General features: G+C 65.3%; 1 protein-coding gene across 1 annotated transcript in view; it reads right to left on the bottom strand.

The window, feature by feature from the left end:
- The window catches only part of DPYSL5 (dihydropyrimidinase like 5), a 72,821-nt gene that overhangs the window by 16,873 nt on the left and 29,210 nt on the right, over positions 1–26,738 (bottom strand). Inside the window, exons 3-11 of the mRNA XM_074989074.1 lie at positions 26,006–26,185; positions 25,015–25,083; positions 23,426–23,470; positions 18,953–19,028; positions 17,590–17,746; positions 17,264–17,405; positions 16,720–16,862; positions 16,146–16,353; positions 3,816–3,984 (exon numbers count right to left, since the gene is read on the bottom strand). Of these exons, the coding sequence (XP_074845175.1) occupies positions 3,816–3,984; positions 16,146–16,353; positions 16,720–16,862; positions 17,264–17,405; positions 17,590–17,746; positions 18,953–19,028; positions 23,426–23,470; positions 25,015–25,083; positions 26,006–26,185 (1,189 nt within the window). The remainder of the gene's footprint in view (positions 1–3,815; positions 3,985–16,145; positions 16,354–16,719; positions 16,863–17,263; positions 17,406–17,589; positions 17,747–18,952; positions 19,029–23,425; positions 23,471–25,014; positions 25,084–26,005; positions 26,186–26,738) is intronic.

The raw sequence follows: 26,738 nt of genomic DNA, 5'->3' as shown, positions 1-26,738 counted from the left end.
CCGCCACCTCGATCAGGTCCTCTGCAGACTGGACTCCCATTCGGAACACCCACTTCTGGTAGTATTGCTTCAGGCGGGAGGTCGTATCTACATAAGTTTCCTCTGGCCTCTTCTGCGCCTCCTGGAACCTCTTTTTGTACATCTCCGGAGTCAGCCCGAACTTATGCAGCAGGGCCTGTTTGACCCGTTCATAGTCCCCAGGCTGCAGCCCCTCCAGCTGGCTGAGCACCGCTGAGGCCTTCTGGCCCAGCAAGGGGGTGAGATGTCGGAGTCACTCAGCTGGGGGAACCTCATGCAACTCACAGGCTCGCTCAAAGGCGGTAAGGAACTCGTCCATGTCCCCTGGGTCCTGACACTGGGCAGCACGCATGTCTCCAAGTGACTGGCCACCCCGAGCCCTCTGGCCCTCTCCCCGCTTACCGCAGCTGGGGCCTCTTGGCGTCTCGCCTCCGCCATGGCCCGCTCATGCTCCCTCTCTAGCTCTCTCTCCTCTCGGTGTCTCTCTTGTAGCTGGCACTCATGCTCATGCTCTCTGTCCTGTTCCTGGTGCTCGTGCTCGCGCTCTCTTTCCCATTCCTGGCGCTCGTGCTCGCACTCTCTGTCCTGTTCCTGATGCTCCAGTTCCTTTAATTTCACCTCGAGTTCCAGCCGTCGCAGCTCTGCAGTGGGGGATTCTGCCCGCGATGGACCACCGCTAGCTGAGTGCAGCCTGGCGGGCACCGTGTCTGTCTGACGGCGTTGAGCCCCCGCTCCTGTCGGAGAATCCAAAACACTTCCCAGGGTGACCGGTCACTTCCTGCTGGGACAGTCTCTGCCCCCCTGGATCAGTCACTCTCTTCCAGCTGGGCAATCAGCTGGGCCTTGGTCGCCTTCCCCACGGTCAGGCCCCTCTCTCTGCACAGCCCCGCTAGCTCTGCCTTCAGGAGTCGGGTACAATCCATCTCCCCGCTGTCTCCCGGGGTATCCACTCACCAGCAGCAGCTGCAGGAATTGCTCTGTTCCCCCTCTGGCTCTTGTGAGGCTCCTTCCTTCTCTTGCGCTCAGTCAGCCACTGCTGGGAGCTCATCCGTGGGTGCAGTGCATCCCACTTCTGACACCAGTGTGATGGGGTTCAGGGGTCCCCATGCACTGCACCCCGTCCGCTGGCAGGAGTGACTCTCACTCAGCAGGTACAACAGGAGGTTTATTAGGCAACAGATCCCCAGTTTCTCACAGAAGCGTCAGTGCAGCAGCCAGAGACAGTCCTTCCAACCCATCCTGGGGAGAAGACCCCGAGGGGTGCCCCTCTGGGGTGTAGCTTCCCCCCTCGCCAGGCTGGCTGCCTTCCAGCTCCCTCTCCCCCCAAGCCTCTAACTGCCGCGCCCGATTCAAAAACCCCCTCGGCTCCTCCCTCCTCTTTGTTCAGGGCTGAGGTGTTACCTGCCAGCCTAGGTTATAGCCCCAGGGTCATTCTTAGCCACTGGGAGCTGCTCTGCTTGTCTCTCACATCCAGCCTGAGTCTCACACAGGCACCCCCCCCGACTCCATCACAGCCGGCTCGGGCATCTCCTCTGGCGCCCATCGGGGCCGGCTCGGGCATCTCCTCTGGCGCCCTTGGGGGCCGGCTCCGGGCATCTCCTCTGGCGCCCTGGGGGGCCGGCTCCGGGCATCTCCTCTGGCACCCATGGGGGCCAGCTCGGGCATCTCCTCTGGCACCCATGGGGGGAAGGCTTGGGCATCTCCTCTAGCGCCCTGGGGGGCCGGCTCGGGCAGCTCCTCTAGCACCCTTGGGGGCTGGCTCTGGGCATCTCCTCTGGCACCCATGGGGGGGCCGGCTCCAGGCATCTCCTCTGGAGCCCTTGGGGGCTGGCTTGGGCATCTCCTCTGGCACCCTGGGGGGCCGGCTCCGGGCATCTCCTCTGGCACCCTGGGGGGCCGGCTCCGGGCATCTCCTCTGGTGCCCTGCAGGGCCAGCTCAGGCATCTCCTCTAGCGCCCATGGGGGCCAGCTTGGACATCTCCTCTGGCACCCTGGGGGGCTGGCTCGGGCATCTCCTCTGGCACCCTGGGGGGCCGGCTTGGGCATCTCCTCTGGCGCCCTGGGGGGCTGGCTCGGGCGTCGCCTGTGGCGCGCTTTGGGACTGGCTCTGGGACAAGGTCCTGGCTGGGATGACGTAGTGGGGGTTGATCCTGCTTGAAGCAGGGGGCTGGACTAGATGACCTCCTGAGGTCCCTTCCAGCCCTGGGATTCTGTGATCTCATCTGACACACGTTGGGGCCAACTCTAGCATCTCCTCTGGTGCTCCTGGGGGCTGGCTCTGGCCTCCACTCTGCCGTGCTTTAGGGCCTCCTCCAGCGTCCCCTCTGACGCACTTTAGCACCAGCTCCAGCATCTCCTCGGCACGCTTTGGGGCTGGGGCTGGCGTCTCCTCAGGCACACTTGGGGGCTGGCTCCAGTGTCCTCAGTGGTGCTCTTGGAGGCCGGCTCTGGCATCCCATCTGGTGCACTTTCGGGCTCACTCCGGCATCTCCTCTGATGTACTTTGAGGCCGGCTCCAGCATACCCTCTGGTGCACTTTGGAGCTGGCTCTGGCATCAACTCTGGTGTGCTTGGGGGCTGGCTCCAGTGTCCTCAGGGGCATGCCTTGGAGCCGGCTCGAGCATCTCTCCTCTGCTGCACTTTGGGGCTAGCTCCAGCATCTTATCTGGTGTGCTTGGGACTGGCTCCGGCATCCCCTCTGGCGTGCATTGGAGCCAGCGCCTGCAGCTTCTCTGGCACGCTTTGGGGATGGCTCCAGCATCTCGTCTGGCATGCTTGGGGGCTGGCTCCGGCATTTCCTATGGTGCACTTGGGGACCGGCTCCAGTGTCCCTGTGGCATCCTTTGGGGCTGGCTCCGGCATCTCCTCTGGTGAGCTTGGGGGCCACTTCCAGCAGCCTCCGGGCTTCTGCCATTTGACCCCAGTCCAGGAACTATGTTGGTGTTGGCTGCGTTGAGCTGCTCAAGAGCCTGTTCTTCTCTCTGCTCTCCCCTCCTTAACCTGTCCAACTCCCAGCAGCACCTGCCCATCCGAAAGGCCTGGGCTGCAGCCTCAGAGCCAGCTGGGCTGAGAACAGCTCTCTGAAGCAGGCTATGCCAAGCCCCCAGCACTCGCTCTGCCGAGACACAGCCACACAACCCACACCTGCCAGCCTCTCCCACGGGGGACAGCCACGCTCAGATGGCACACGGGGACGTGGCCCCAGGAACAGCCACACCGCCTCACTCTGTGCCAGCCTGAGCCAGGCCTCTGGGCTTCTACTCCCCGTCTGCCGAGCACAGGTGGCTGACTCATGCTCTGCAGGGCTGGGACATGGTTGGTCTCCCTGCTTCGGCTCCCTGCACTGCCCAGGTCCTGGCTGGGACCCACAGAACGAATGTCCACGCTGCCTCAGTTCCCCGCAGTGCAGCAAGACCAGCGGCTGCTCAGCCTCGGACAGTGTTTGTGGGGTGTGACGGGGCAGGTTGGGCTCTCTGGGTGGGCAGCAAGCCCAGGATGGGGGCAGCTCACCCACGTGCCACAGGCTGGCAGGTAGGGAGCACCTGGGCCAGGGCAGCTAATGCAGGGCTGGGGCTGGGGCTGAGAGCAGGACCAGGGAACACAGCCGGGCAGCTCAGCTGTGTGTGAGATGGGCCTCGTGACAGGCACCGAAGCGCCAGCAGGCAGATCTAGCGCCAGAGGCCACGCGGCGCCCGCCCCTGCCCTGCCCTGCCCTGGGCCAGCCAGTCCCCCGCTCAGACGGGGGCAGGTGCTCACCCTCCAGGGGATGCTGGCACACGCTCCGGCCCAGCTCTTACCGGACAGGCTGAAGCTGGACTCGTGCAGGTCCCTCATGCCCCCGTGTCGAGTGGCAGGTCGGGTGGGGGTGTCTGCAAGTGGAGTCCCCGTCTCCTTTTTCCCAGCATGCACCACCACAGCCACGTCCCCCAGGTAGGGGCTGCGCTCCACGCCCCTAAGCTTTAAACTCTAATGGAGGGAGAAAAGAGACACCCGTGAGCCCTGTGCCCGCCCCGACGCTGCCTCAGCCCTGTGGCTGGCCCCTCTGCAGCGCTGCCTGAGCCCACCCCACCAGCGTGGGCCCTACACAATCCGCTGTGGCTGGCTCAGGGGCTGCACGAGGGCTTTGCCCCACCAGGGCAGAGCCTGGACAATCTGGGCCTCACTCTTTTGGGGGTGGGGGTGGCTGAGATAAGATCCCTGTATTTTATGGGGCTGGGCTGGCCCAGGACTGACCTTCCTGCCTGGGGGCCAGCCTGGTGGGAGAGCGCAGCTGAACACGCGGACGGATGCTGGGTTTCCCAGCACACTGGTGGGCTCACAGCTCTGTCGCTGCAGCTGCCCCAGCTGTGACACTGTGCGGCCACAGGAGCGCCCCATGAGCATGGGAAGTCCAGTAAAGGCCCAGGAGACATCAAGGGTTAGAGGAATGGGGAGAAAAGACTATCCTGGGCGGCGCGGCATGTTACAGGGAGGGGGCATGACATGAGGTAGGGTAACAGCATAGGGAAAGCAGCACAGTGTGGGGTGCCATGAAGGAAGGGCTGCAGTGCAGGAATACAGCATGGGCGGGGATGCAGTGCGTGTGTGGGATAGCACGGGGCACGGCCGCAGTGCAGGAATACAGCATGGGCAGGGATGCAGTGCATGTGTGGGATAGCATGGGGCATGGCCGCAGTGCAGGAATACAGCATGGGCAGGGATGCAGTGCATGTGTGGGATAGCACGGGGCACGGCCGCAGTGCAGGAATACAGCATGGGCAGGGATGCAGTGCATGTGTGGGATAGCATGGGGCATGGCCGCAGTGCAGGAATACAGCATGGGCAGGGATGCAGTGCGTGTGTGGGATAGCATGGGGCACGGCCGCAGTGCAGGAATACAGCATGGGCAGGGATGCAGTGCATGTGTGGGATAGCACGGGGCAGGGCCGCAGTGCAGGAATACAGCATGGGCAGGGATGCAGTGCATGTGTGGGATAGCACGGGGCAGGGCTGTCGTGCAGGAATACAGCATGGGCAGGGATGCAGTGCATGTGTGGGATAGCATGGGGCACGGCCGCAGTGCAGGAATACAGCATGGGCAGGGATGCAGTGCATGTGTGGGATAGCACGGGGCAGGGCCGCAGCGCAGGAATACAGCATGGGCAGGGATGCAGTGCATGTGTGGGATAGCACGGGGCAGGGCTGTAGTGCAGGAATACAGCATGGGCAGGGATGCAGTGCATGTGTGGGATAGCACAGGGCACGGCCGCAGTGCAGGAATACAGCATGGGCAGGGATGCAGTGCGTGTGTGGGATAGCATGGGGCACAGCCGCAGCGCAGGAATACAGCATGGGCAGGGATGCAGTGCATGTGTGGGATAGCACGGGGCAGGGCTGTAGTGCAGGAATACAGCATGGGCAGGGATGCAGTGCATGTGTGGGATAGCACAGGGCACGGCCGCAGTGCAGGAATACAGCATGGGCAGGGATGCAGTGCGTGTGTGGGATAGCATGGGGCACAGCCGCAGTGCAGGAATACAGCATGGGCAGGGATGCAGTGCATGTGTGGGATAGCACGGGGCAGGGCTGTAGTGCAGGAATACAGCATGGGCAGGGATGCAGTGCATGTGTGGGATAGCACGGGGCAGGGCCGCAGCGCAGGAATACAGCATGGGCAGGGATGCAGTGTGTGTGTGGGATAGCATGGGGCACGGCCGCAGTGCAGGAATACAGCATGGGCGGGGATGCAGTGCATGTGTGGGATAGCACGGGGCACGGCCGCAGTGCAGGAATACAGCATGGGCAGGGATGCAGTGCCTGTGTGGGATAGCACGGGGCAGGGCTGCAGTGCAGGAATACAGCATGGGCAGGGATGCAGTGCCTGTGTGGGATAGCACAGGGCAGGGCTGTAGTGCAGTAATACAGCATGGGCAGGGATGCAGTGCATGTGTGGGATAGCACGGGGCACGGCCGCAGTGCAGGAATACAGCATGGGCAGGGATGCAGTGCGTGTGTGGGATAGCACAGGGCACGGCCGCAGTGCAGGAATACAGCATGGGCAGGGATGCAGTGCGTGTGTGGGATAGCACGGGGCACGGCCGCAGTGCAGGAATACAGCATGGGCAGGGATGCAGTGCGTGTGTGGGATAGCACGGGGCACGGCCGCAGTGCAGGAATACAGCATGGGCAGGGATGCAGTGCATGTGTGGGATAGCACGGGGCACGGCCGCAGTGCAGGAATACAGCATGGGCAGGGATGCAGTGCATGTGTGGGATAGCACGGGGCAGGGCTGTAGTGCAGGAATACAGCATGGGCAGGGATGCAGTGCATGTGTGGGATAGCACGGGGCAGGGCCGCAGCGCAGGAATACAGCATGGGCAGGGATGCAGTGTGTGTGTGGGATAGCACAGGGCACGGCCGCAGTGCAGGAATACAGCATGGGCAGGGATGCAGTGCGTGTGTGGGATAGCATGGGGCACAGCCGCAGTGCAGGAATACAGCATGGGCAGGGATGCAGTGCATGTGTGGGATAGCACGGGGCAGGGCTGTAGTGCAGGAATACAGCATGGGCAGGGATGCAGTGCATGTGTGGGATAGCACAGGGCACGGCCGCAGTGCAGGAATACAGCATGGGCAGGGATGCAGTGCGTGTGTGGGATAGCATGGGGCACAGCCGCAGTGCAGGAATACAGCATGGGCAGGGATGCAGTGCATGTGTGGGATAGCACAGGGCAGGGCTGTAGTGCAGGAATACAGCATGGGCAGGGATGCAGTGCATGTGTGGGATAGCACGGGGCAGGGCCGCAGCGCAGGAATACAGCATGGGCAGGGATGCAGTGTGTGTGTGGGATAGCATGGGGCACGGCCGCAGTGCAGGAATACAGCATGGGCGGGGATGCAGTGCATGTGTGGGATAGCACGGGGCACGGCCGCAGTGCAGGAATACAGCATGGGCAGGGATGCAGTGCCTGTGTGGGATAGCACGGGGCAGGGCTGCAGTGCAGGAATACAGCATGGGCAGGGATGCAGTGCCTGTGTGGGATAGCACAGGGCAGGGCTGTAGTGCAGTAATACAGCATGGGCAGGGATGCAGTGCATGTGTGGGATAGCACGGGGCACGGCCGCAGTGCAGGAATACAGCATGGGCAGGGATGCAGTGCGTGTGTGGGATAGCACAGGGCACGGCCGCAGTGCAGGAATACAGCATGGGCAGGGATGCAGTGCGTGTGTGGGATAGCACGGGGCACGGCCGCAGTGCAGGAATACAGCATGGGCAGGGATGCAGTGCGTGTGTGGGATAGCACGGGGCACGGCCGCAGTGCAGGAATACAGCATGGGCAGGGATGCAGTGCATGTGTGGGATAGCACGGGGCACGGCCGCAGTGCAGGAATACAGCATGGGCAGGGATGCAGTGCATGTGTGGGATAGCACGGGGCAGGGCTGTAGTGCAGGAATACAGCATGGGCAGGGATGCAGTGCATGTGTGGGATAGCACGGGGCAGGGCCGCAGCGCAGGAATACAGCATGGGCAGGGATGCAGTGTGTGTGTGGGATAGCACAGGGCACGGCCGCAGTGCAGGAATACAGCATGGGCAGGGATGCAGTGCGTGTGTGGGATAGCATGGGGCACAGCCGCAGTGCAGGAATACAGCATGGGCAGGGATGCAGTGCATGTGTGGGATAGCATGGGGCATGGCCGCAGTGCAGGAATACAGCATGGGCAGGGATGCAGTGCATGTGTGGGATAGCACGGGGCAGGGCTGTAGTGCAGGAATACAGCATGGGCAGGGATGCAGTGCATGTGTGGGATAGCACGGGGCAGGGCCGCAGCGCAGGAATACAGCATGGGCAGGGATGCAGTGTGTGTGTGGGATAGCATGGGGCACGGCCGCAGTGCAGGAATACAGCATGGGCGGGGATGCAGTGCATGTGTGGGATAGCACGGGGCACGGCCGCAGTGCAGGAATACAGCATGGGCAGGGATGCAGTGCCTGTGTGGGATAGCACGGGGCAGGGCTGCAGTGCAGGAATACAGCATGGGCAGGGATGCAGTGCCTGTGTGGGATAGCACGGGGCAGGGCTGTAGTGCAGTAATACAGCATGGGCAGGGATGCAGTGCATGTGTGGGATAGCACGGGGCACGGCCGCAGTGCAGGAATACAGCATGGGCAGGGATGCAGTGCGTGTGTGGGATAGCACGGGGCACGGCCGCAGTGCAGGAATACAGCATGGGCAGGGATGCAGTGCGTGTGTGGGATAGCACGGGGCACGGCCGCAGTGCAGGAATACAGCATGGGCAGGGATGCAGTGCCTGTGTGGGATAGCACAGGGCAGGGCTGTAGTGCAGTAATACAGCATGGGCAGGGATGCAGTGCATGTGTGGGATAGCACGGGGCACGGCCGCAGTGCAGGAATACAGCATGGGCAGGGATTCAGTGCCTGTGTGGGATAGCACGGGGCACGGCCGCAGTGCAGTAATACAGCATGGGCAGGGATGCAGTGCGTGTGTGGGATAGCACGGGGCACGGCCGCAGTGCAGGAATACAGCATGGGCAGGGATGCAGTGCGTGTGTGGGATAGCACGGGGCACGGCCGCAGTGCAGGAATACAGCATGGGCAGGGATGCAGTGCATGTGTGGGATAGCACGGGGCAGGGCTGTAGTGCAGGAATACAGCATGGGCAGGGATGCAGTGCATGTGTGGGATAGCACGGGGCAGGGCCGCAGCGCAGGAATACAGCATGGGCAGGGATGCAGTGTGTGTGTGGGATAGCATGGGGCACGGCCGCAGTGCAGGAATACAGCATGGGCGGGGATGCAGTGCATGTGTGGGATAGCACGGGGCACGGCCGCAGAGCAGGAATACAGCATGGGCAGGGATGCAGTGCCTGTGTGGGATAGCACGGGGCAGGGCTGCAGTGCAGGAATACAGCATGGGCAGGGATGCAGTGCCTGTGTGGGATAGCACAGGGCAGGGCTGTAGTGCAGTAATACAGCATGGGCAGGGATGCAGTGCATGTGTGGGATAGCACGGGGCACGGCCGCAGTGCAGGAATACAGCATGGGCAGGGATGCAGTGCCTGTGTGGGATAGCACGGGGCATGGCCGCAGTGCAGGAATACAGCATGGGCAGGGATGCAGTGCATGTGTGGGATAGCATGGGGCAGGGCCGCAGTGCAGAAATACAGCATGGGGTGGCGATGAAGTGCATGTGTGAAATAGCATAGGCTGGGTTGCCAAGCACGAGAAGGGGTGCAATGTGGGGATGTGATGGAGTGCAGGGGTATGGCATGAGGAAGGGTGCAGCACAGGGGCGCAGTTAGAGGTCCAGTGCGGGGTGCAGCCCAGGGAGAGCTGCAGTGTGAGGGTAGAAGACAGATGTACAACACGGGGACGGGTGCAGTGTGGGGTAGGGAGTGCGGTGCGGGGTGCAGCCCGGGGAGAGCTGCAGTGTGAGGGTAGAAGACAGATGTACAACACGGGGACGGGTGCAGTGTGGGGTAGGGAGTGCGGTGTGGGGTGCAGCCTGGGGAGAGCTGCAGTGTGGGGAGAGAAGACAGAAGTACAGCATGGGGAAGGGGTGCAGTGCGGGGCAGGGTCTCTGCTATTGCAACCTCCCTTCCTCCCACCCCACTCAGGCCTGGCTTGGCCCGGTGGCAGAGATGCACCCTGGGAATGGCAGCTGGCACGATGTGCTGGCACTGCTAGGTCAAGGCTGCCTGCTGCTTCTCCCCCAGGAACCAGCCCCTCTGCAGACCGAGGTCAGGAGACGCCTGGAGCAGGTGGCACCTGAAGGGAGCCCTGAGCTGGGGCGCTGGAGAAAGCCCAGGCCAAGCGAGCCAAAGGCCTGCAGTGCACCGCCCCTGCTGGCAGCCGCCTCTCTGCACCACGCCAAGCAACTCCTCCCGCTGCCCCTCTCTCAACGCAGCCCCCACCCGTCAGCAGGCGACCGCCCATGCAGAGACGCGAGCCCCTAGTGCCATGCAAGGGCACGCGCAGGCAGCAGCAAGCACTGGAGGCCACAGCCGAGGGCTGGGAGCTACAACTCCGGGGTCCCTCCCCCCCCCACCGGGCCAACGAGGCAGAGACACCACCGCCCTGGCGGGGCGCCTCCTGCCGCCAGCCTGGCACTGAACCCGCGGGCAGCCAGAGGCGAGCTGAGCGGCTAAGGAGGAGGCCAAAGGTAGGGCCGACGCTGGAGGCCCCGTTACACCTGCACAGGAGGCGGGTGGCAGCCAGCCGAGCACTTGTGGTACGTTACCTGCGAGGGGGGGAAGGGGCGTGAACAACAGCGGCCACGTCTAGCGCCCCATTTTGCTTCCAACTTTGCTAAGATGTTCCCGGCGACCCAACACGCACCGTAACGCCGGGGGGGTGGGGGGCAGCCTAATGACGAGTTGGGTGCACCCCGGCGGGCAGGGCCAGAGCACTCGCCCTGGGGTGCTGCGGGACCAGCGGAGAACTGCCGGCCGGGTGTGACTTGCCTGCCGGAGGACTGGGGAAGGCAGAACACAGGACTCGTCTCTTACGGGGGCCCTGGGGGATTACAGGCCAGCCAGCTGGACTCCCGCGTGTGGAAGGGCGCCGCGCTCAATCGAGCTGACAGCTCCGAGAAGTTAGGAGACTCATGAGACAGGGACGTCCCTCCAGACTCGGCCACGGGGCAGCCATGGGACCCTGAAAGAGTGGGTGTGGGAAGGGCAGCGGGGGCCGGGGGGGATGCACCGGGAGGCTCATCAGGACCATGCCAGGACGCAGAGGATGAGCCTGGCCCTGGCCCTGGCCCATTGGACCTTCCCCCGGCCCTTGGCAATGAGGGAATCGGAGGGAACATGCAGACCTGAGGGCAGGAAGGCGTCCGGCAGGGACCCTGCGCCTGCCTGGGGGCTGAAGCAGTCTGTGGTGCTAGGCCGTGGTGAGGAGGTCCACCTGGGGAGTGGCCCCTTCGGGCAGGGCAGGGTGGCCACCTGCGGCTGGAGAGGCCCCTCCTGGGGACAGACCTGCCTACTCAGCTGGTTGGCCAGAGACTCCCGTGCCCCGGAGGCGGCAGGCGAATGCCCCCCAGCAAACGCCCTGCTGGCGGCAGACGGCCCAGGGGCCTCAGCGCCTGTGAAGGGCAGGGAGGCCGACCTCGCACGCAGCTCCCAGCCGTCTCCGTGGAGCGGCGCCTCCTGCACAGGCCGAGACCCTCGGCCCAGCCCGACACCCGCTCACTGCAGCGGGGAGCGGCTGGAGCGACTCTCCCGCCAGGTGGCAGAGCTGAGGGCCGGGGCCGTCACCACCCGTCCCGGTGGGGGGCGCGTGCAGAGCGTGTGCACTGATGTCCACTGCTGGTCAAGGCCACCCCCGGAGCCCCACGGTCACTTGCCCGCGTTTGCCTGCAGGCGGGACCTGGCGCGGCAGAACTCCACCTCCCTGCGGAGCCTGGAGCAGGAACTGCCTCGATGAGCCAATTGCCCAGGGAAGGGCAGATCTGCACCCTGGCCATCTGAGCTGGGCCAGCACCAGCAGACCTCTGGTAGAGCCCGAGCAGCCGGGGCCAGGCCCAGCGGGAGGACAGTACTGGCTCCCCACGCACTGTGCGTGTGTCTGTGCCTCTCTAAGGCCACAGTACGGAAACGGGCTGTGAGCTCAAGGGCAGCATGCCAAAGCCCCAGGTCCGGAGGGGCGATGGAGCCAGGGACACCATCTGGAGCCTGAGACTCACCAGGAAGGTCCAGAACGGGCTGGTGTCCCTCTGGCCTCGGGGGCATCAAATTAGGGCAACGTGGAACCTCCTCCGGTGCCCTGAGTCCTAGCAGCCGCTCGATGCCTGCAGGGCTGTCTCACGAGAGGGCTCCCTGCAGAGGGCAGGAGGGTGCTGGCCTGGGGGCCCCAGGGCAGAACTCAGGATGGGGCCAGGGACTGGACTGCTCTGGGTGAAACTCCTGGTGGGCCCTGTGACATGACTGGAGTTTTCCATCGGATCCAGAAGCCATTTCTGTCACCATCGTACACAGTGGCCCCAAACCTCGTGCCGGGAGGCCAAGGGAGGTGTCCAGCGAAAGCTGGTGACGCCCTGAGTTGGGCTGTGCCGTGTGTGTGCGGGAAGTTACAGACGGGGGCTCTAGAGCCGTATTAGGAATGTTCCAGTGCTAAGATTCGCCACAGGAGGTGAGATCCTCACCCCAGCCGGGACGATGGGCTGAACAAAGGCTCAGACGCCCAATACACATCTCTGGGATCTGGGACTTGCCGTCCACACCAGCCCAACGGGTCAGGTGACCTGGGCTGAGCAATGGGATTGAAATCAGAGGCCCAGACATCCAGTCCACAGGTCATGTAAACGGACTGGGGTGCGCTGGCGAAACCAGCGACCAACGGCATTTGGCCCCAGCAGCTCACCTGGGTCCAGTGACCCTGACCCTCAAGGGCCTGTGGGAAGGAGAAAGGACATTTCCCCCCACTTGGAAACCTATAAGATGATGCTGGCAGTGGGCGACTTGGTTCCAGTGTCCCGTCTCCGGGATCTAAGCCCGTGCGACTGGGATCCCACCCCCAAGGGGCTGTGCTCTGAGACTTTCAAAACCTCCGCACAGCACATCGCTGGCTGCACCGACAGCCGTAACTGGTGTACAAAAGTATCACCGAAACCACCTGCTCCCCCTGCGCTCTCGTTCTTTGCTAATAACCCTTTAGATGTTTAGAGCTGAAGGCCTGGCCCCGCGGGCCGGTTTGGGTAAGACCCAAGTGTACATTGACCTGGGACTGCGGCTGGACCCTCTGGGGCCTGGAAGAATCTGTGTGGAGTTGGTGGTTTTTAACAACCGCTCACATGAGAATAGGGGGTTGCTGGGCTGGGCTGGTAGCAGCTGGGAAGTCTCTGGGTTTGCGTGTATGGCTCTGGCTGGCCAGTGGGGCTGGCAGAGGTGCTGTGGTGGCTGGTTGGATTTGCCTTAGGGAGAAGGAAATGCCAGCCTGGGCTGTAAGTGGCCCGGATTTAAGCAATTTTACCCTGGATTGATTTCCTCAGCTGTGCCCAGAAACCCCGTCGTAGCAGAGGTCCAAGCATGGTGCAGGTGGAATCCAGGAGGGGCAGTGAGGAGGAGGAAGAGGCCTGCACCAGGGGACCTTCCTCGGGACCAGGAGAGGCCGAAGGTGGTGCCTCCACCTCCTGTTCCACCTGTAGGGTGGAGCTTTTCCAGCCTCAAGTGCTGGAGGACATTGAGCGGAGGCAGCTGACGGTGCCATCGACGTACCAGCTGCTGAATGCTGCACCTGGGACAGGATGAGAGACCCCCCCTGGTTCCAGGGCTACCACTGGGCTGGCCAGGGCCAGCAGCCACTGAGCCGTCTGGGGCCCATCTGCAGTGCCGGAGGTGTGGGATGAGGTGCTCACGCCGGAGGCACCATGGTGAGGTCTGAGCACATAACAGGTGCAGGATCAGTGCCATGTGGCTGAAGAGCGGTGCTGTGAGGCAGGGTGGCACCGACGCCCCCATGCTCCTCACGGACATGCGGCAGGGAGTCCTGAGCCAGGAACGGTACTAGCATGTTGAATTGCACCGCGCCAGGGACCCGTCTGTCAAAGGGCGCTCGGACTGCGGAGAGCACCGGTCACGAGTGCACTGTCCATACTGGGGCGTGGGATGTGCGGGGGCCTCAGGAGAGCTGCGCTGACATCTCAGGAAGCCCCGCCTGGCCCCCGCTGCGGCCTTAGGCCTGCTGAAGACAGGCCAGGCTGAGGGCAGTGTGGTTCTCGCCACGAGGAGCGAGACCTGAGATGTTCCACCCAAGAGAGGACGACACCTCTGCAAAGAACGGGTAGTGCCACGGCCTGCTTCTCCGCACGGCGCAGTCCTGAGACCAGGGCTGGGGGCCCCAGCCTGGCAGGATGCCCTGGGTCGTCTGAAAGGCCTTTGGCGTCCATGACACCCAGAACTGTGTGATGAGGCTCGGAGGGGGAGCTGGGGACCGCAGGGGGAGCCACGCTCTGAAGGGGGCTGAGGTATCTGCTGCACCACAGCCGGGAGTCCGCCAGCATCGCCATCCTGACCCATCAGTTTGGGCTTGTGCGGAGAGGAGGAGGGCGGGGGAGGCTGACACTCTGCTGGGCGCTGCGCCCCGATGGGCTGCAGCTGAGCGCTCGGCCCCAGTGGCTGCGTGCTGGCGGTAATGCAGACTCCTGCCCCCACCTGTTCGGACTTGGAAATGCTGCATGCACCAGGCCATGCACCTGTCCCAGCAGCCGCTGCAGGGCCACTCACCGGCAGGGCCCATTGCAGCTGCAGTGCGACGGGACGCTGGGGACTGGGCCCCCCCCGAGGCGAATAGCCGGCGGGACCTGCCCTGACCACCTGACTACCGCAAGAAGCAGACGATGGGACGACTCGCGGGAAAGGCAGCAGCTCTGGCCGCGGCAGGCAGGTTCCGCACACCGGCGGGAAGAGGGGCTGGCGGTGCCCCACCCCGCGTGCACCACTCGTGGGGCGCTGGAGCCGGCTCCCTACGGGTACTGCTGAGCGACAATCCCAGCCACAGAGGAAGATCAGCAGAGCCCAGAAGGCCGGAGGCAGCGTGCTCCCGGGCCTGGAACACACAGCGGGCCCCTCACCGCGCCGCCCTGCCCCGCCCCCAGCCTAGGCCAGCACTGACCCCCAGAGAGCCACGCCTGGCCCGTGCCCCCTCAGCAGCACAGCAAGACCCCTGACTCCTCCGCTCCTGATGGGGAGACGTCCCAGCTCAGACGTACGGCAGGCCAGAGCCCCTTCTCCAGAGAGGAAGGACAGCCCCGGCTATCTCCCCAGGCAGCGCAGCCCCAGCATCCCCCTCGTCTGCTTCCCACAGCTCGGGGCCCTCCTCCCTCACTGCTGCCCGGGCTGCCAGGCTGCAACTCCAGCCCAGGTCTGGCCAGCCCCTGCCTGCCTCCACCTCCTGGGCAGCAACCCTCCCCCAAAGCCCCAGCCCGTCCCCTCGGCTCGCGCCTCCCCTCCGATCCCAGTGCCCGTCCGGGGCACACAGCTGGACACAGCGCCGTGTGTGTCTCCCCAGCCGCCCGCCAGCTGTGTAAAGCCTATCGGCTGGCCTTGCACCAGCTCCCACCCCACTGCCGTTGCACTGGGCCAGCTCCCAGCAGCAGGACTCTGCCACCCCCAGTGCCAGCCCCTCGCTCCCACCACGCTCAGGGCTGCAGAGCAGTGCAGAGGGTAGAGTCTGAGCCTGGGTGTTGACTCTGAGGCCTACTGACCCAGGTGCCAATGTAGCTGGCATTGCCCTGTGAGCCCCGCAGGCTGCCGAGACGGGAGAGCTCTCCTCTGCCAGGAGCACGGCCCGGTTTGCACCAGCAGCCAGGCTCCTTTCCCTCAGCGCCCACAGGGCAGAGCCTCCTGCTCGGCTCTCTGCCACGGTGCTGCGCAAGGAGAGGTGGCCCGGCCTGGCCCCGCCGGGCACAGGCTGCTCTCGAAAGAGGGGCACGTGCCAGTCCCGTGCGAGACACGCAGTGCCACTGCTGGGACCACACAGGCTGGCTCACCCTGGGCACGTCACGTGCCCAGCCGCACACCCTCAGGGTGACCACGCTGGGCACTGTGACAACACCCTCTGCCCTCTCCCCACCTGCAGGCTGGCTGCCTTGTGGATACAGGAGCTGGAATCCAGTACCCACGGTTCTCACTGGTCTACCCTGATGCTCCACTGGCCCAGCGGGCACCATGCTGTCTGCCCCGGCAGGCACGAGGCCCCAGGATCTGAGCGTAACACTCACCCTGCCCGGCATCCTTGCCACAGGAATCTGGCTTGTGGGAAATGCCTGCTGGGCAGGTCCCCGAGGCTCCCCGGTCCTGCCCCTGGGTGCCACCCGTCCCCACAGTGCCTGAGACCGGCCAGCCGCCCAACGCCCTCCTGGCTCGGGGCCCCCGCCCGCTCCTGAACCGTCTCCTGCCTGAGGCTCGGCCCCACAGCTGTTGCTGAGCCACAGAGACCCACTGAAGGCTGGTCCGCTCAGCACAGCCCCCGGCAGGGCCCACGAAGAGCCCAGGGACCGGCCCAGCGGCAGGAGCCTGGCCAGGGGCAGCGCGACCCCGTCCCGCTCAGAACATGGGGGGTGCGTGCGTGGGGCTGGTGCGGAAGCCATGCACAGCTCTGCCGAGCGCAGGGCGCCCGCCCCTACCTTCTCCCGCTGCACCAGCTTCTTGTAGACGGCGTCGGGGAAGGAGCGGAGCGGGCAGAACTTGCCGGTGCCCTCGGCACACATGAAGACGCCATTCTCGTAGACCACGCGCCCGCGGCTGATGGTGACCAAGGGCACGCCATGGCAGCGCATGTTCTCGTACAGGTTGACGTCCCCGCCCTGCACTTGGGTGCTGGCAGAGATGGTCCTGGGGGCACAGCCAAAGGAGCTGCTCACTGCTGGGCGCAGGCCCAAGGCTCGCGGCGCTGGGAGCCACCCTGCGAGGGCCCAGGTGTGGCGCAGCCAGGAGCCAGCCAGAGGCCAGGAGCAACAGGGGCTGAAAATAGGGGGATGGATCACCTGGGGGTCTGTTCCGGGCCCCTCCATCACCTCCCGGCACCAGGCCAGGGATCCGTCTCCCCACCTGGGGGTCTGTTCTGGGCCCCTCAGTCACCTCCCGGCACCAGGCCAGGGATACTCCCCCTCAACCTGGGGGTCTGTTCTGGGCCCCTCGGGCACCTGCCAGCACTGGACATGGACACGCGCCTGCCCCGGCAGCCGAGCCCTGCGCTACCTGGTGGCTTCAGGGTCCCACACCACGACGTCGGCGTCGGCCCCAGGGATGATGCGGCCCTTCCGTGGGTACAGGTTGTAGATCTTGGCTGCGTTCGAGCTGGTCACGGCTACAAAGCGGTTCTCATCCATCTTCCCCCCCACCTGCAAAGGCAGCAGGGGCTGAGATGGGGCAGGGGCCCGGGACGCGTGGGGATGCAGCTCAGGGGTGTGGGCACGGCTGCCCGAGGGCCCCAGCGGGGTGTCCTGCCCATCACACCAGCGATTGGGAGGAAGCTGCCCTGGCACAGGGCTCCAGTGACGTGACTCCTGGCTCCCCCAGCCCTGTGCTCAAACTGGGCAGGACGCCCCTCCCTTACCACAGCCCGGGGGCAGGACACTGGGATCTGCCCCAGGCTGTCACACCCACAGGCACTGACTGGCGGTCGGCCGCTGCTGGCCTGGCGTGGCCGTCCCGAGCGCGCTGTGCCCAGGCTGGCAATGCTTCCCACAGCAGCTGAGGTCTGCCCGGCCTGCACCAGGCTCCTCCTGGCTGTGCCACGTACCACGCCCCGCTCCCAGATGACGCTCATGCGGTCCTGCACGCCGCTCACGCCGTGGGGGATCTTGGTGAAGTCCTCCTTGCCCATGGCCTTCTGCTTGGTGGTGAAGGGCCGGTGATCAGAGGCCACGACATTCAGCGTGTCACTGCCAGGGAGAGGGAGCGGGTTAGCAGAGGGCCCTGGCACAGGCCCCGGGCCCATGGCTGGCACCCCCCTGCTGCTGGCTGGAGCACTCTGATGGGAGCCCCAGCAGGGCCCAGCACCAAGCAGCAGGATGAGCCCATCCCTGGTGGGGTAGCCCTGGCCCAGCAGCGCCTGCCTGCCCGTACTTGGCCAGCAGGCTCATGAGGTAGGTGGAGGTGTTGGTGTCCAGGCGCAGGGGCGGCACGGTGACGAAGGCAGCGGCATGGGACCAGTCCTGGTGGTAATAGTGCAGGCCGGTCAGTGTGGCGTGCGCCGTGGTGGTCTCTGCGTACACCACCTTCCCTGCAAGAGAGGGGACGTGGCGCTGGGCTCTGGCCTCCGCCGCGGCTCGGGACAGAGCGTGGAACGTGTGCAGGGCCGGCCGGCTGGCAGGCTGCAAGCGGCCGGCTGGGCACAGGGACATGCCCCAGGGAGCTGTCTGTCTGCCGGGTCCCAGCCCCTGGGCACAGCGTCACCTGGCAGGTATGAGGGAAACTGAGGCAAGGGGAAGGGGTGGCCTCCCCTTGGTCCTGTGTCAGCAGAGCCGGGCAGTGCTGGGACCTTGGGCCCTCTCTACAGGCCAGTCTGAGGCACTGGACCCCGAGACTCTTGGGGGCACAGTCACTGCTGGGCAGTACCATGGCGGGGGAGGGGGCGTCGCTGGGGCCGGGTGCAGACACACGGCAGCGCGGGGTGGGGGCTGCAGGCCCTGGAGGGGAGTGATGGGGGGTCCCCACAGGCTGGGAGGGGAGTGGCCAGGTGGAGAGCGGGGGCGGGGTCCCCTGTAGGGGCAGGAGGGGAGCAGCTGGGCAGGGGGGGCTGAGGGGGGTCCCTGCAGGGGCAGGAGGGGAGCAGCTGGGCAGGGGGCTGAGGGGGGTCCCTGCAGGGGCAGGAGGGGAGCAGCTGGGCAGGGGGCTGAGGGGGGTCCCTGCAGGCGAGAGGGGAAGGGGGGGTCCCTGCAGGGGCAGGAGGGGAGCAGCTAGGCAGGGGGGGCTGAGGGGGGTCCCTGCAGGGGCAGGAGGGGAGCAGCTGGGCAGGGGGCTGAGGGGGGTCCCTGCAGGGGCAGGAGGGGAGCAGCTGGGCAGGGGGGGCTGAGGGGGGTCCCTGCAGGGGCAGGAGGGGAACAGCTGGGCAAGGGGCTGAGGGGGGTCCCTGCAGGCGGGAGGGAAGCGGGGGTCCCTGCAGGGGCAGGAGGGGAGCAGCTAGGCAGGGGGGGCTGAGGGGGGTCCCTGCAGGCGAGAGGGGAAGGGGGGGTCCCTGCAGGGGCAGGAGGGGAGCAGCTAGGCAGGGGGGGCTGAGGGGGGTCCCTGCAGGGGCAGGAGGGGAACAGCTGGGCAGGGGGCTGAGGGGGGTCCCTGCAGGCGAGAGGGGAAGGGGGGGTCCCTGCAGGGGCGGGAGGGGAACAGCTGGGCAGGGGGCTGAGGGGGGTCCCTGCAGGCGGGAGGGAAGCGGGGGCTGGCAGGGAGGGGGCAGCGCTCAGGGCAGCCGGCACTCGGCTCCCAGCCTTACCTTGCATCTTGGCGGCAGCCACGACGTCCCCGGCCGACACGCTGGACACGTTGACCAGGTAGACGGGGCAGTGAGTCTGAGGGTGACAGCGCAGGTCTCAGCACCAGCTCTGCCAGCCCCACCCCTACACCTGGCCCCTGCCTGCCCAGCCCCCTCTCCTCCAGGGCAGGTGTGATGGGGTTCAGGGGTCCCCAAGCTCTGCCCCCAGCCACAGGCAGGAGTGACTCTCACTCAGCAGGTAGCACAGGAGGTTTATGAGGTGACAGAGGCCCAGCTCAGCAGAGAGGTGTCAGTGCAGCTGGCAGAGACGGTCATTCCAACCCGTCCTGGGGAGAGGAGCCCGAGGGGGGCCCCTCTGGGGTGTAGCTCCCCCCCTCGCCAGGCTGGCTGCCTTCCAGCTCCCTCTCCCCCAGCCTCTAACTGCTGCCTCCGATTCAAACCCAGCTCGGCTCCTCCCTACTCTGTGCTCAGGGCAGAGGTGTTACCTGCCAGCCCAGGGTACAGCCCCAGCGTCATCCTTACCTGCTGGGAGGTGCTCTGCTTGTCTCTCACATCCAGCCTGACTCACACATGCCCTCCCCCGCCTCCATCACATCTCTCCCCCCTTCCAGACCGAACTGAGCGGGGTCACTTAGCCAGTGACCTGGGGAAGTTCGGGGCCCTCCCTGCCTGACAGGGCATCGGCTGTGGTGTTGTTGTTCCCCTTGACGTGCACCACCTCCATGTCGTAGTCCTGCAGGAGCAGACTCCACCGCAGGAGCTTGGCGTTGGCCCCTTTCATGTGATGCAGCCAGGTCAGGGGTGAGTGATCGGTGTATGCGGTGAAACGCCGTCCAAACAGGTACAGGTACAGCTGCAGCTTCCCCAGTGCCCACACCATGGCCAGACATTCCTTCTCTATGGCCGCGTAGCTCTGCTCCCGCGGCAGCAGCTTCTTGCTCAGGTACACAATGGGGTGTTTCTCCCCTTTGTCATTCACCTGCATTAGCACCGCCCGCAGCCCCACGTCTGAGGCATCGGTGAACACCAGGAAGGGTTTGTTGAAGTCTGGATTTGCCAGCACTGGGGCCCTGACCAGAGCCTCCTTCAGCGCACAGAGGGCCTCTTGGCACTGCTCGGTCCAGACCACCTTGCCAGGCTTTCCCTTCTTACACAGCTCCGTGAGAGGAGATGCAGTAGAACTAAAGAGGGGCACAAACCTCCGGTAGTACCCTGCCATCCCAGTGAAGGCCTGGACCTGTTGTATGTGTGAAACTGATCGCTCCTTCCTAAGTGGAGCACTTTGCATTTGTCCTTATTAAACTTCATCCTGTTTACCGCAGACCATTTATTTAATTTATCCAGATCATTTTGAATTATGACCCTGTCCTCCAAAGCTGTTCCAACCCCTCCCAGTTTGGTATCATCTGCAAACTTAATAAGCGAACTTTCTATGCCAATATCTAAATCATTGATGAAGACACTGAACAGAACCGGTCCTAACACAGACCGCTGCGGAACCCCACTTGTTCTACCTTTCCAGCAGGACTGAGAACCATTAAGAACTACTCTCTGAGCACGGTTATCCAGACAGTTATGCACCCACCTTATAGTAGCCTCATCTAAATTGTATTTGCCTAGTTTTGTGATATGACTATCATGAGAAACCGTATCAAATGCTTTACTAAATTCTAGGTATACCACATCTACTGCTTCTCCCCTATCCACAAGGCTCGTTATCCCATCTTCTGCAAGGAGGGGTCTCTCCGCAGCTCTGCCTGGAACTTTTCGGCCAGGGCAGGGGCGGAAGCCACTTCCCCTTTCCTGCCTAGCTCCAGAACCACTGGCCTGTGAAACCCAGTTTTTGGGGTCCCCCTTTCTCCCATGGTCGGCCCCTGTGGCTTCTGTGGCTTTGGCTGGGTATCTATCCCCGAACCTAGGGAGAGTCCCCCTCGTTTTCTTTGGCTACGGGTCAAGACCAGGTCACGAGGGCGTTCACCTGGCCAGTTCTCCAGATCACCCCCCATTAGTACATCTGCAGGCAAATGGCTGTGCACACCCACCTCCTTGGGGCCTTCCTTATCCCCCCATTTCAGGTGCACCCTCGCCATGGGCACCTTGAAAGGGGTCCCATCGATTCCCGTTACAATCAGGTGGGAATTGGGCATCATCCAGCACCACCCGCCTTGGCCGCCAGCCCCTCTGGCTTCTGGGACTCCACCCAGTTTACTCCATGACCCCCCAGTCTGCTCAACCTGTCTGGGAGCTTGGGGCACTGGGCTGCTCTATGCCCCTTCTGCCCACAGCAAAAACAGCCCAGGTCTTGCTGTGTCCCTCAGGCCGGCTGCTCTGTCCAGGCCCTGGCTGGCCCTCTGGGGGGTGGGAGGCCGACCCCTCTTTGCTGGCTTGCCCAATAGGTGATCCCCTCTGTCGTACAGCCAGGAACTGGTCTCTCCGGGACTCCCTCTCCCTGGGACTCCCTCTTTTTCTGGGGTTCACTTTCAAACCTGGCCCGGCTGTTTGTGAAGTCATCTGCCAGCTCCCTCGTGCTGTGCGGATCCCCGGGCGTCCGGTCCTCGAGCCACACCCTCAGGTCAGGTGAGCACATCTCATAGAATTGTTCCAGGACCGCCACCTCGATCAGGTCCTTTACGGACTGGACTCCCCTCCCGAACACCCACTTCTGGTAGTACCGCCTCAGGCGGGAGGCCGCGTCTACATGGGTTTCCTCTGGCCTCTTCTGTGCCTCCTGGAACCTCTTTTTGTGCATCTCCGAATCAGCCTGAACTTATGCAGCAGGGTCTGTTTGACCCGTTCATAGTCCCCAGGCTGCAGCCCCTCCAGCTGGCTGAGCACCGCTGCGGCCTTCTGGCCCAGCAAGGGGGTGAGATGTCGGAGCCACTCAGCTGGGGGAACCTCGTGCAACTCGCAGGCTCGCTCAAAGGCGGTAAGGAACTCGTCCATGTCCCCTGGGTCCTGACACTGGGCCAGCACACGCGTCTCCAAGTGACTGGCCACCCCGAGCTGCCTGGCCCTCTTCCCGCTTACTGCAGCTGGGGCCTCTTCTCATATTGTCTCCGTCACGGTCTGCTCATGCTCCCGCTCTCGCTGTCTCTCCTCCCGCTGTCTCTCTCGTTGCTGGCGCTTGTGCTCACGTTCTCTCTGCTGTTCCTGGGTTTCCAGTTCCTTGAATCTCACCTCGAGTTCCAGCCGTCGCAGCTCTGCAGCGGGGGACTCTGCCCGCGATGGACCACCGCTAGCTGAGCGCGACCTGGTGGGCACCGCGTCTGTCTGACGGCGTCGAGCCCCTGCTCCTGTCGGAGAATCCGAAACGCTTCCCGAGGCTGACCGGCCACTTCCTGCCGGGACAGGCTCTGCCCCCCCGGATCGGTCACTCTCTTCCAGCTGGGCAATCAGCTGGGCCTTGGTCGCCTTCCCCACCGTCAGGCCCCTCTCTCTGCACAGCCCCGCTAGCTCTGCCTTCAGGAGTCGGGTATAATCCATCTCCCCGCCGCCTCCCGGGTCATCCACTCACCAGCAGCAGCTGCAGCACCGCAAAGCTCCCAAGAATGGCTCTGTTCCACCTCCGGCACCTCCGGCTCTTGTGAGGCTCCTTCCTTCTCCTGCGCTCCATCAGCCACCGCTGGAGCTCATCCGTGGGTGCAGCGCATCCCACTTCTGACACCAGTGTGATGGGTTCAGGGGTCCCCCTGCACTGCACCCCGTCCGCAGGCAGGAGGGACTCTCACTCGGCAGGTAGCACAGGAGGTTTATGAGGTGACAGAGGCCCAGCTCAGCACAGGGGTGTCAGTGCAGCCGGCAGAGACAGTCATTCCAACCCGTCCTGGGGAGAGGAGGCCGAGGGGGGCCCCTCTGGGGTGTAGCTTCCCCCCAGCCAGGCTGGCTGCCTTCCAGCTCCCTCTCCCCCAGCCTCTAACTGCTGCCTCCGATTCAAACCCAGCTCGGCTCCTCCCTGCTCTGTGTTCAGGGCAGAGGTGTTACCTGCCAGCCTAGGGTACAGCCCCAGGGTCATTCTTAGCCACTGGGAGCTGCTCTGCCTGTCACACACACATCCCGCCTGAGTCTCACACATGCACCCCACCACTCCACCACACATGGCAATCCCCCCTCCCCCCGCGCACGGGCACCCCCTGGGGAGCCACGGACCAGGCATGTAGCCCGGCTCACACCAGCCGTCTCCCTGAGGGCTCTGGGGACGGCCAGGCCGTGGGGCAGGGCTCTGTCGTTCCAGGCATCACCAGGCAGCAGCCCGCACACTGCGCCCTGCCTGCCATTGTGAGCACGGCCCAGCACTGGGCCAGCACCAGCTCTGCCAGGCGTCGGTGGTGAGGCGGGTGCTGGTGGTTACGGCCGAGAGCGGAGGCCCAGCTCTCCTGGCCCAGGCACTAGCAGGCAGAGCAGGGGGCTGCAGAAGGGCTGAGGACGGGCAGCACAGGGGGGCACAGGGTGCTTGGGGGCAGGTTAGGCACTCACCCGGTTGGCAATGGTGACCACGCGGTGCGTGGCTTCTGCCTCCAGCTGCGGACAGAAGAGAAGGTGACGCTCTGACGGGCCCGTCCCTGGAGGTCTGCCCAGCCCCCTGCACTGCAGCCCCCCAAAGCCAGCCCTAGCGAGGCTCCAAACGGCTGGGTTGGAGCAGCTCCCAGACAAGCCATGGCCAGAGGGCCAGGCCCTCCTGCCCCACAACCCCCTCCTCCGGTGCTCAGTGGGTGTGAAACCCAGACGTGCCCCCGCTTTCCCTGGCTCCGTCCCAGCCCCTCCCCACCTTGTCTGGCCCTTGCTCCACCCACTCCCCTCTCCCCACAGCCCCCTCCCCTGCGTGACACGCTGGGGCATGGAGCACGCTGGCGGGGCCAGGTTGCTTCAGTTCCCGCCACTGGGGGGGCGCAGGGGTGGGGCCCCCAGGGCCCACTGCCCCATAACGTCCCATGGCCGGGGCCCCACCAGCGTAGGGGGCACGCTGCGACGCGCTTTCCAGCGTGGGAGCAGGGACCCTGCTGGCAGATGGACGATGGGGCCTGGCTGTGAACCTCGAGCTGCTGCGGGAGCCTGGAGGCGTGTGCCAGGACAGCCGTCTGCAAAGGGGCTGCTTCCCCCTTAGCCCACAGCCACACAGCAGCCACCCTGCACGGCTGCCCGTCTGGAGCCTGGCCACGGGGAGAGTGTAACAAGGGTCCCCGCCCAGGGGAGCGATCAACAACCCCCTTCAGCCGGCCTCCTGCGAGGGCCCAGGCCAGAGGGGGCTTGGCCTGAAATCGGCCTTGGGGCGAGGCGCAGGATCGGCCACAGCTTCTCTTGGGGCGTGCGGCCAGGCCGGCAGGTTTGCGAGCTCCGGCTCAGGGACGTGCCGCGTCGATCCCCTTGGAGCCGCTCGCTGGGCAGCGCACCTTGCTGGCGCTGTAGGGCCGTCTTCGGGGTCATGGGCCTGCGAGGGCAGGGCCCTGTGACTGAGCCCTGGGTCGGCACCTGGGCTGCTCTGGGCGGGGCTGGGGAGACCGGAGCTTCCAGCCCAGCAGGACGGGGAGGAGCAGCCCCTCGGAGGGCACCCGGGGGCACAGCCTCAAGGGGACCCTGGGATCGAAGCCATCACATGTGACCCTTTGTGCCCCACCCCCTTCGCCCCGGGCCAGGAGGGTTGTAAGGCAGGGACAGAGCACGGCGGGGCAGGGGGGCGGGACGGGCGGCCGATGGGCCTGTGCACAGAGTGGGGAAGGGGGGGGGTGGCCGATGGGCCCCACTACGCAGCTGGGAGGGGGAGGGGGAGGGGCGGTCGATGGGCCCGTGCCAGCGCTGGCCGGCACACACGGTGGGCCGCCAGGGAAGCTCAAGGCAGCCTGGCACGGCCCCTGCGCTTGGGCTGGGCTGGGCTGGGCTGCGCTGTCCATGCGCACCCCAGCAGGAGCTGAGAGCTGCAGGGGGGGGTGGGCTGGGCCAGCGGGCAGGGGGGCTGCTCTAGGCTACAGGAGCTGGAGTGGGCGGGGGGGCGCTGCTGTAGACTCCGGGGGAGCGTTGGGAACCCAGATGCCCACCCTCCCGGGGCTACTGCCCTGCGCAGGCCTCACCTCCTCCGGCCGGCTGATCTCGATCCCCTCCGGCCCCGTGATGCCCAAATCCAGCGCCTCCTTCGCGCCCTGGGAGGGGAGAGGGAATGAGTGAAGGACCAGGCCTGGAGCAGGGAGCCCACCCTTGCACAGATGGGTCCCCCCCCGAGCAGGCAGCTGCACAGGCTGCCCTGGGCCACGTCTTGGCTCCCCTCTCTGCCTGGCTGGGTCCTGGCAGCCTGGACGCTGGGAGTCCACCTCCAGCATCCAGCCCCTCACCCGAGCGCCCCTCTACAGCTGGCCCTGGGATCCCACGGTCCGCGCCCCCGCCCAGCTGGCCTGTCGCCTTGCCCTGGCTCGCGGCTTCCCCTGCTGCCCGGCCCCCGGGGGACAGGGCTGCTGCAGCAGCATGCCGGGGCGGTGCGGCCCTGCCCAGGGCAGAGCAGCCCAGAGGCGGGCGTGACAGCCCAGGGTCAGGTGGCTCTGCCAGCGCTGCACCAGGAGCAGAGTGACTGAGCGGATGGGACCGAGGCAGGGCTGGGCACAGCGCTCCAGGTGCCCTGCCCACCAGCCCAGGCTGCTCACCTTGGCAGCGGGCCGCCCAGCTGCTGGCACGGCCATTCCAGCCCTGCTGTTCACACCACCTCGCACCAGGGCGGCCAAGGCCCGGGCACAGTCTGGGCGCTCCCAGGACTGCGTTCCCAGGTCCGGCGGCCCCAGCTGGCTTGAGCCCCGCTCTGCTAATGCGAGCTCTGCACACAGGGCGCTGTTCCCCCAGCCTCCGGGCCGGCTGGACACACGCTCCACCCGCCAGCCCGGGCAGCCAGCGCCCCTCACCCCGGCTATGCGGTGGGGCCCACCGTGGGACGCCCACAGGCCGGGTGCAAAGGCTCCCTTGGGATGGCCCTGGAGTAGGGACAGGGCTTGCGGAGCAGTTATAAACCTGGCCCAGGAGGGGACCAGGCTCACGCTCGGGGGGCGCAGGGCACCTTTGCCAGCCCCCCGCGCTCACCTCGGCCACCAGCTCGCCATTCTCGGCGTGCACCCGGGCGATGGCGCCGATGTCCCGGCAGGCGCGGAGGACTTGGTAGAGCTCGCTGTCTCGCAGCATGTACAGGTCCTTGTAGGTCAGGAACATCTGGAAGGAGTTCACCCCCTTCTCCCGCACCAGGGTCTCCATCTCCGACTTCACCTGCAGGCCAGGGCGGGGGTGAGGGCCAGGCGTGGCCAGGCCAGCGCCCTGCTGTGGGGCTGGGCCAGCTCCTGCAGAACCAGTCGCTGCCCCTCTGCCTCCTAGCAAAACCAAGTGTGTCCCCAGGTCGAGAGCCAGACGCTGCTCCGGTGCTTGGCCCAGGGCCAGCAACAAGCTGCTCACACCCCTGCCACAGGGCCTAGCATGTGCAGGACAGACCCAGACAAACCAGCTCAGGCCCAGCGACTGCCAGCACGGCCCCTCATGCGGCTGTCACAGCAGCACCTGGAACATCCCAGCGCAGCCCCCGCCGGGCGGGGGGACAGCCCCAGTGTGGCCCTGGCCGAGGGGAGGGAGAATGGACCCAGCGCAGCCCCAGCCGGGCAGGGGGAACAGCCCCAGTGTGGCCCCGGCCTAGGGGAGCGAGAATGGACCCAGCGCAGCCCCAGCCGGGCGGGGGGACAGCCCCAGTGTGGCCCTGGCCTAGGGGAGCGAGAATGGCCCCAGCGCAGCCCCAGCCGGGCGGGGGGACAGCCCCAGTGTGGCCCTGGCC

Source organism: Carettochelys insculpta, chromosome 3, assembly GCF_033958435.1.
Source record: "Carettochelys insculpta isolate YL-2023 chromosome 3, ASM3395843v1, whole genome shotgun sequence".
NCBI classification, from domain to species: domain Eukaryota; kingdom Metazoa; phylum Chordata; order Testudines; family Carettochelyidae; genus Carettochelys; species Carettochelys insculpta.
This window is presented reverse-complemented; position numbering and strand designations above follow the sequence as displayed.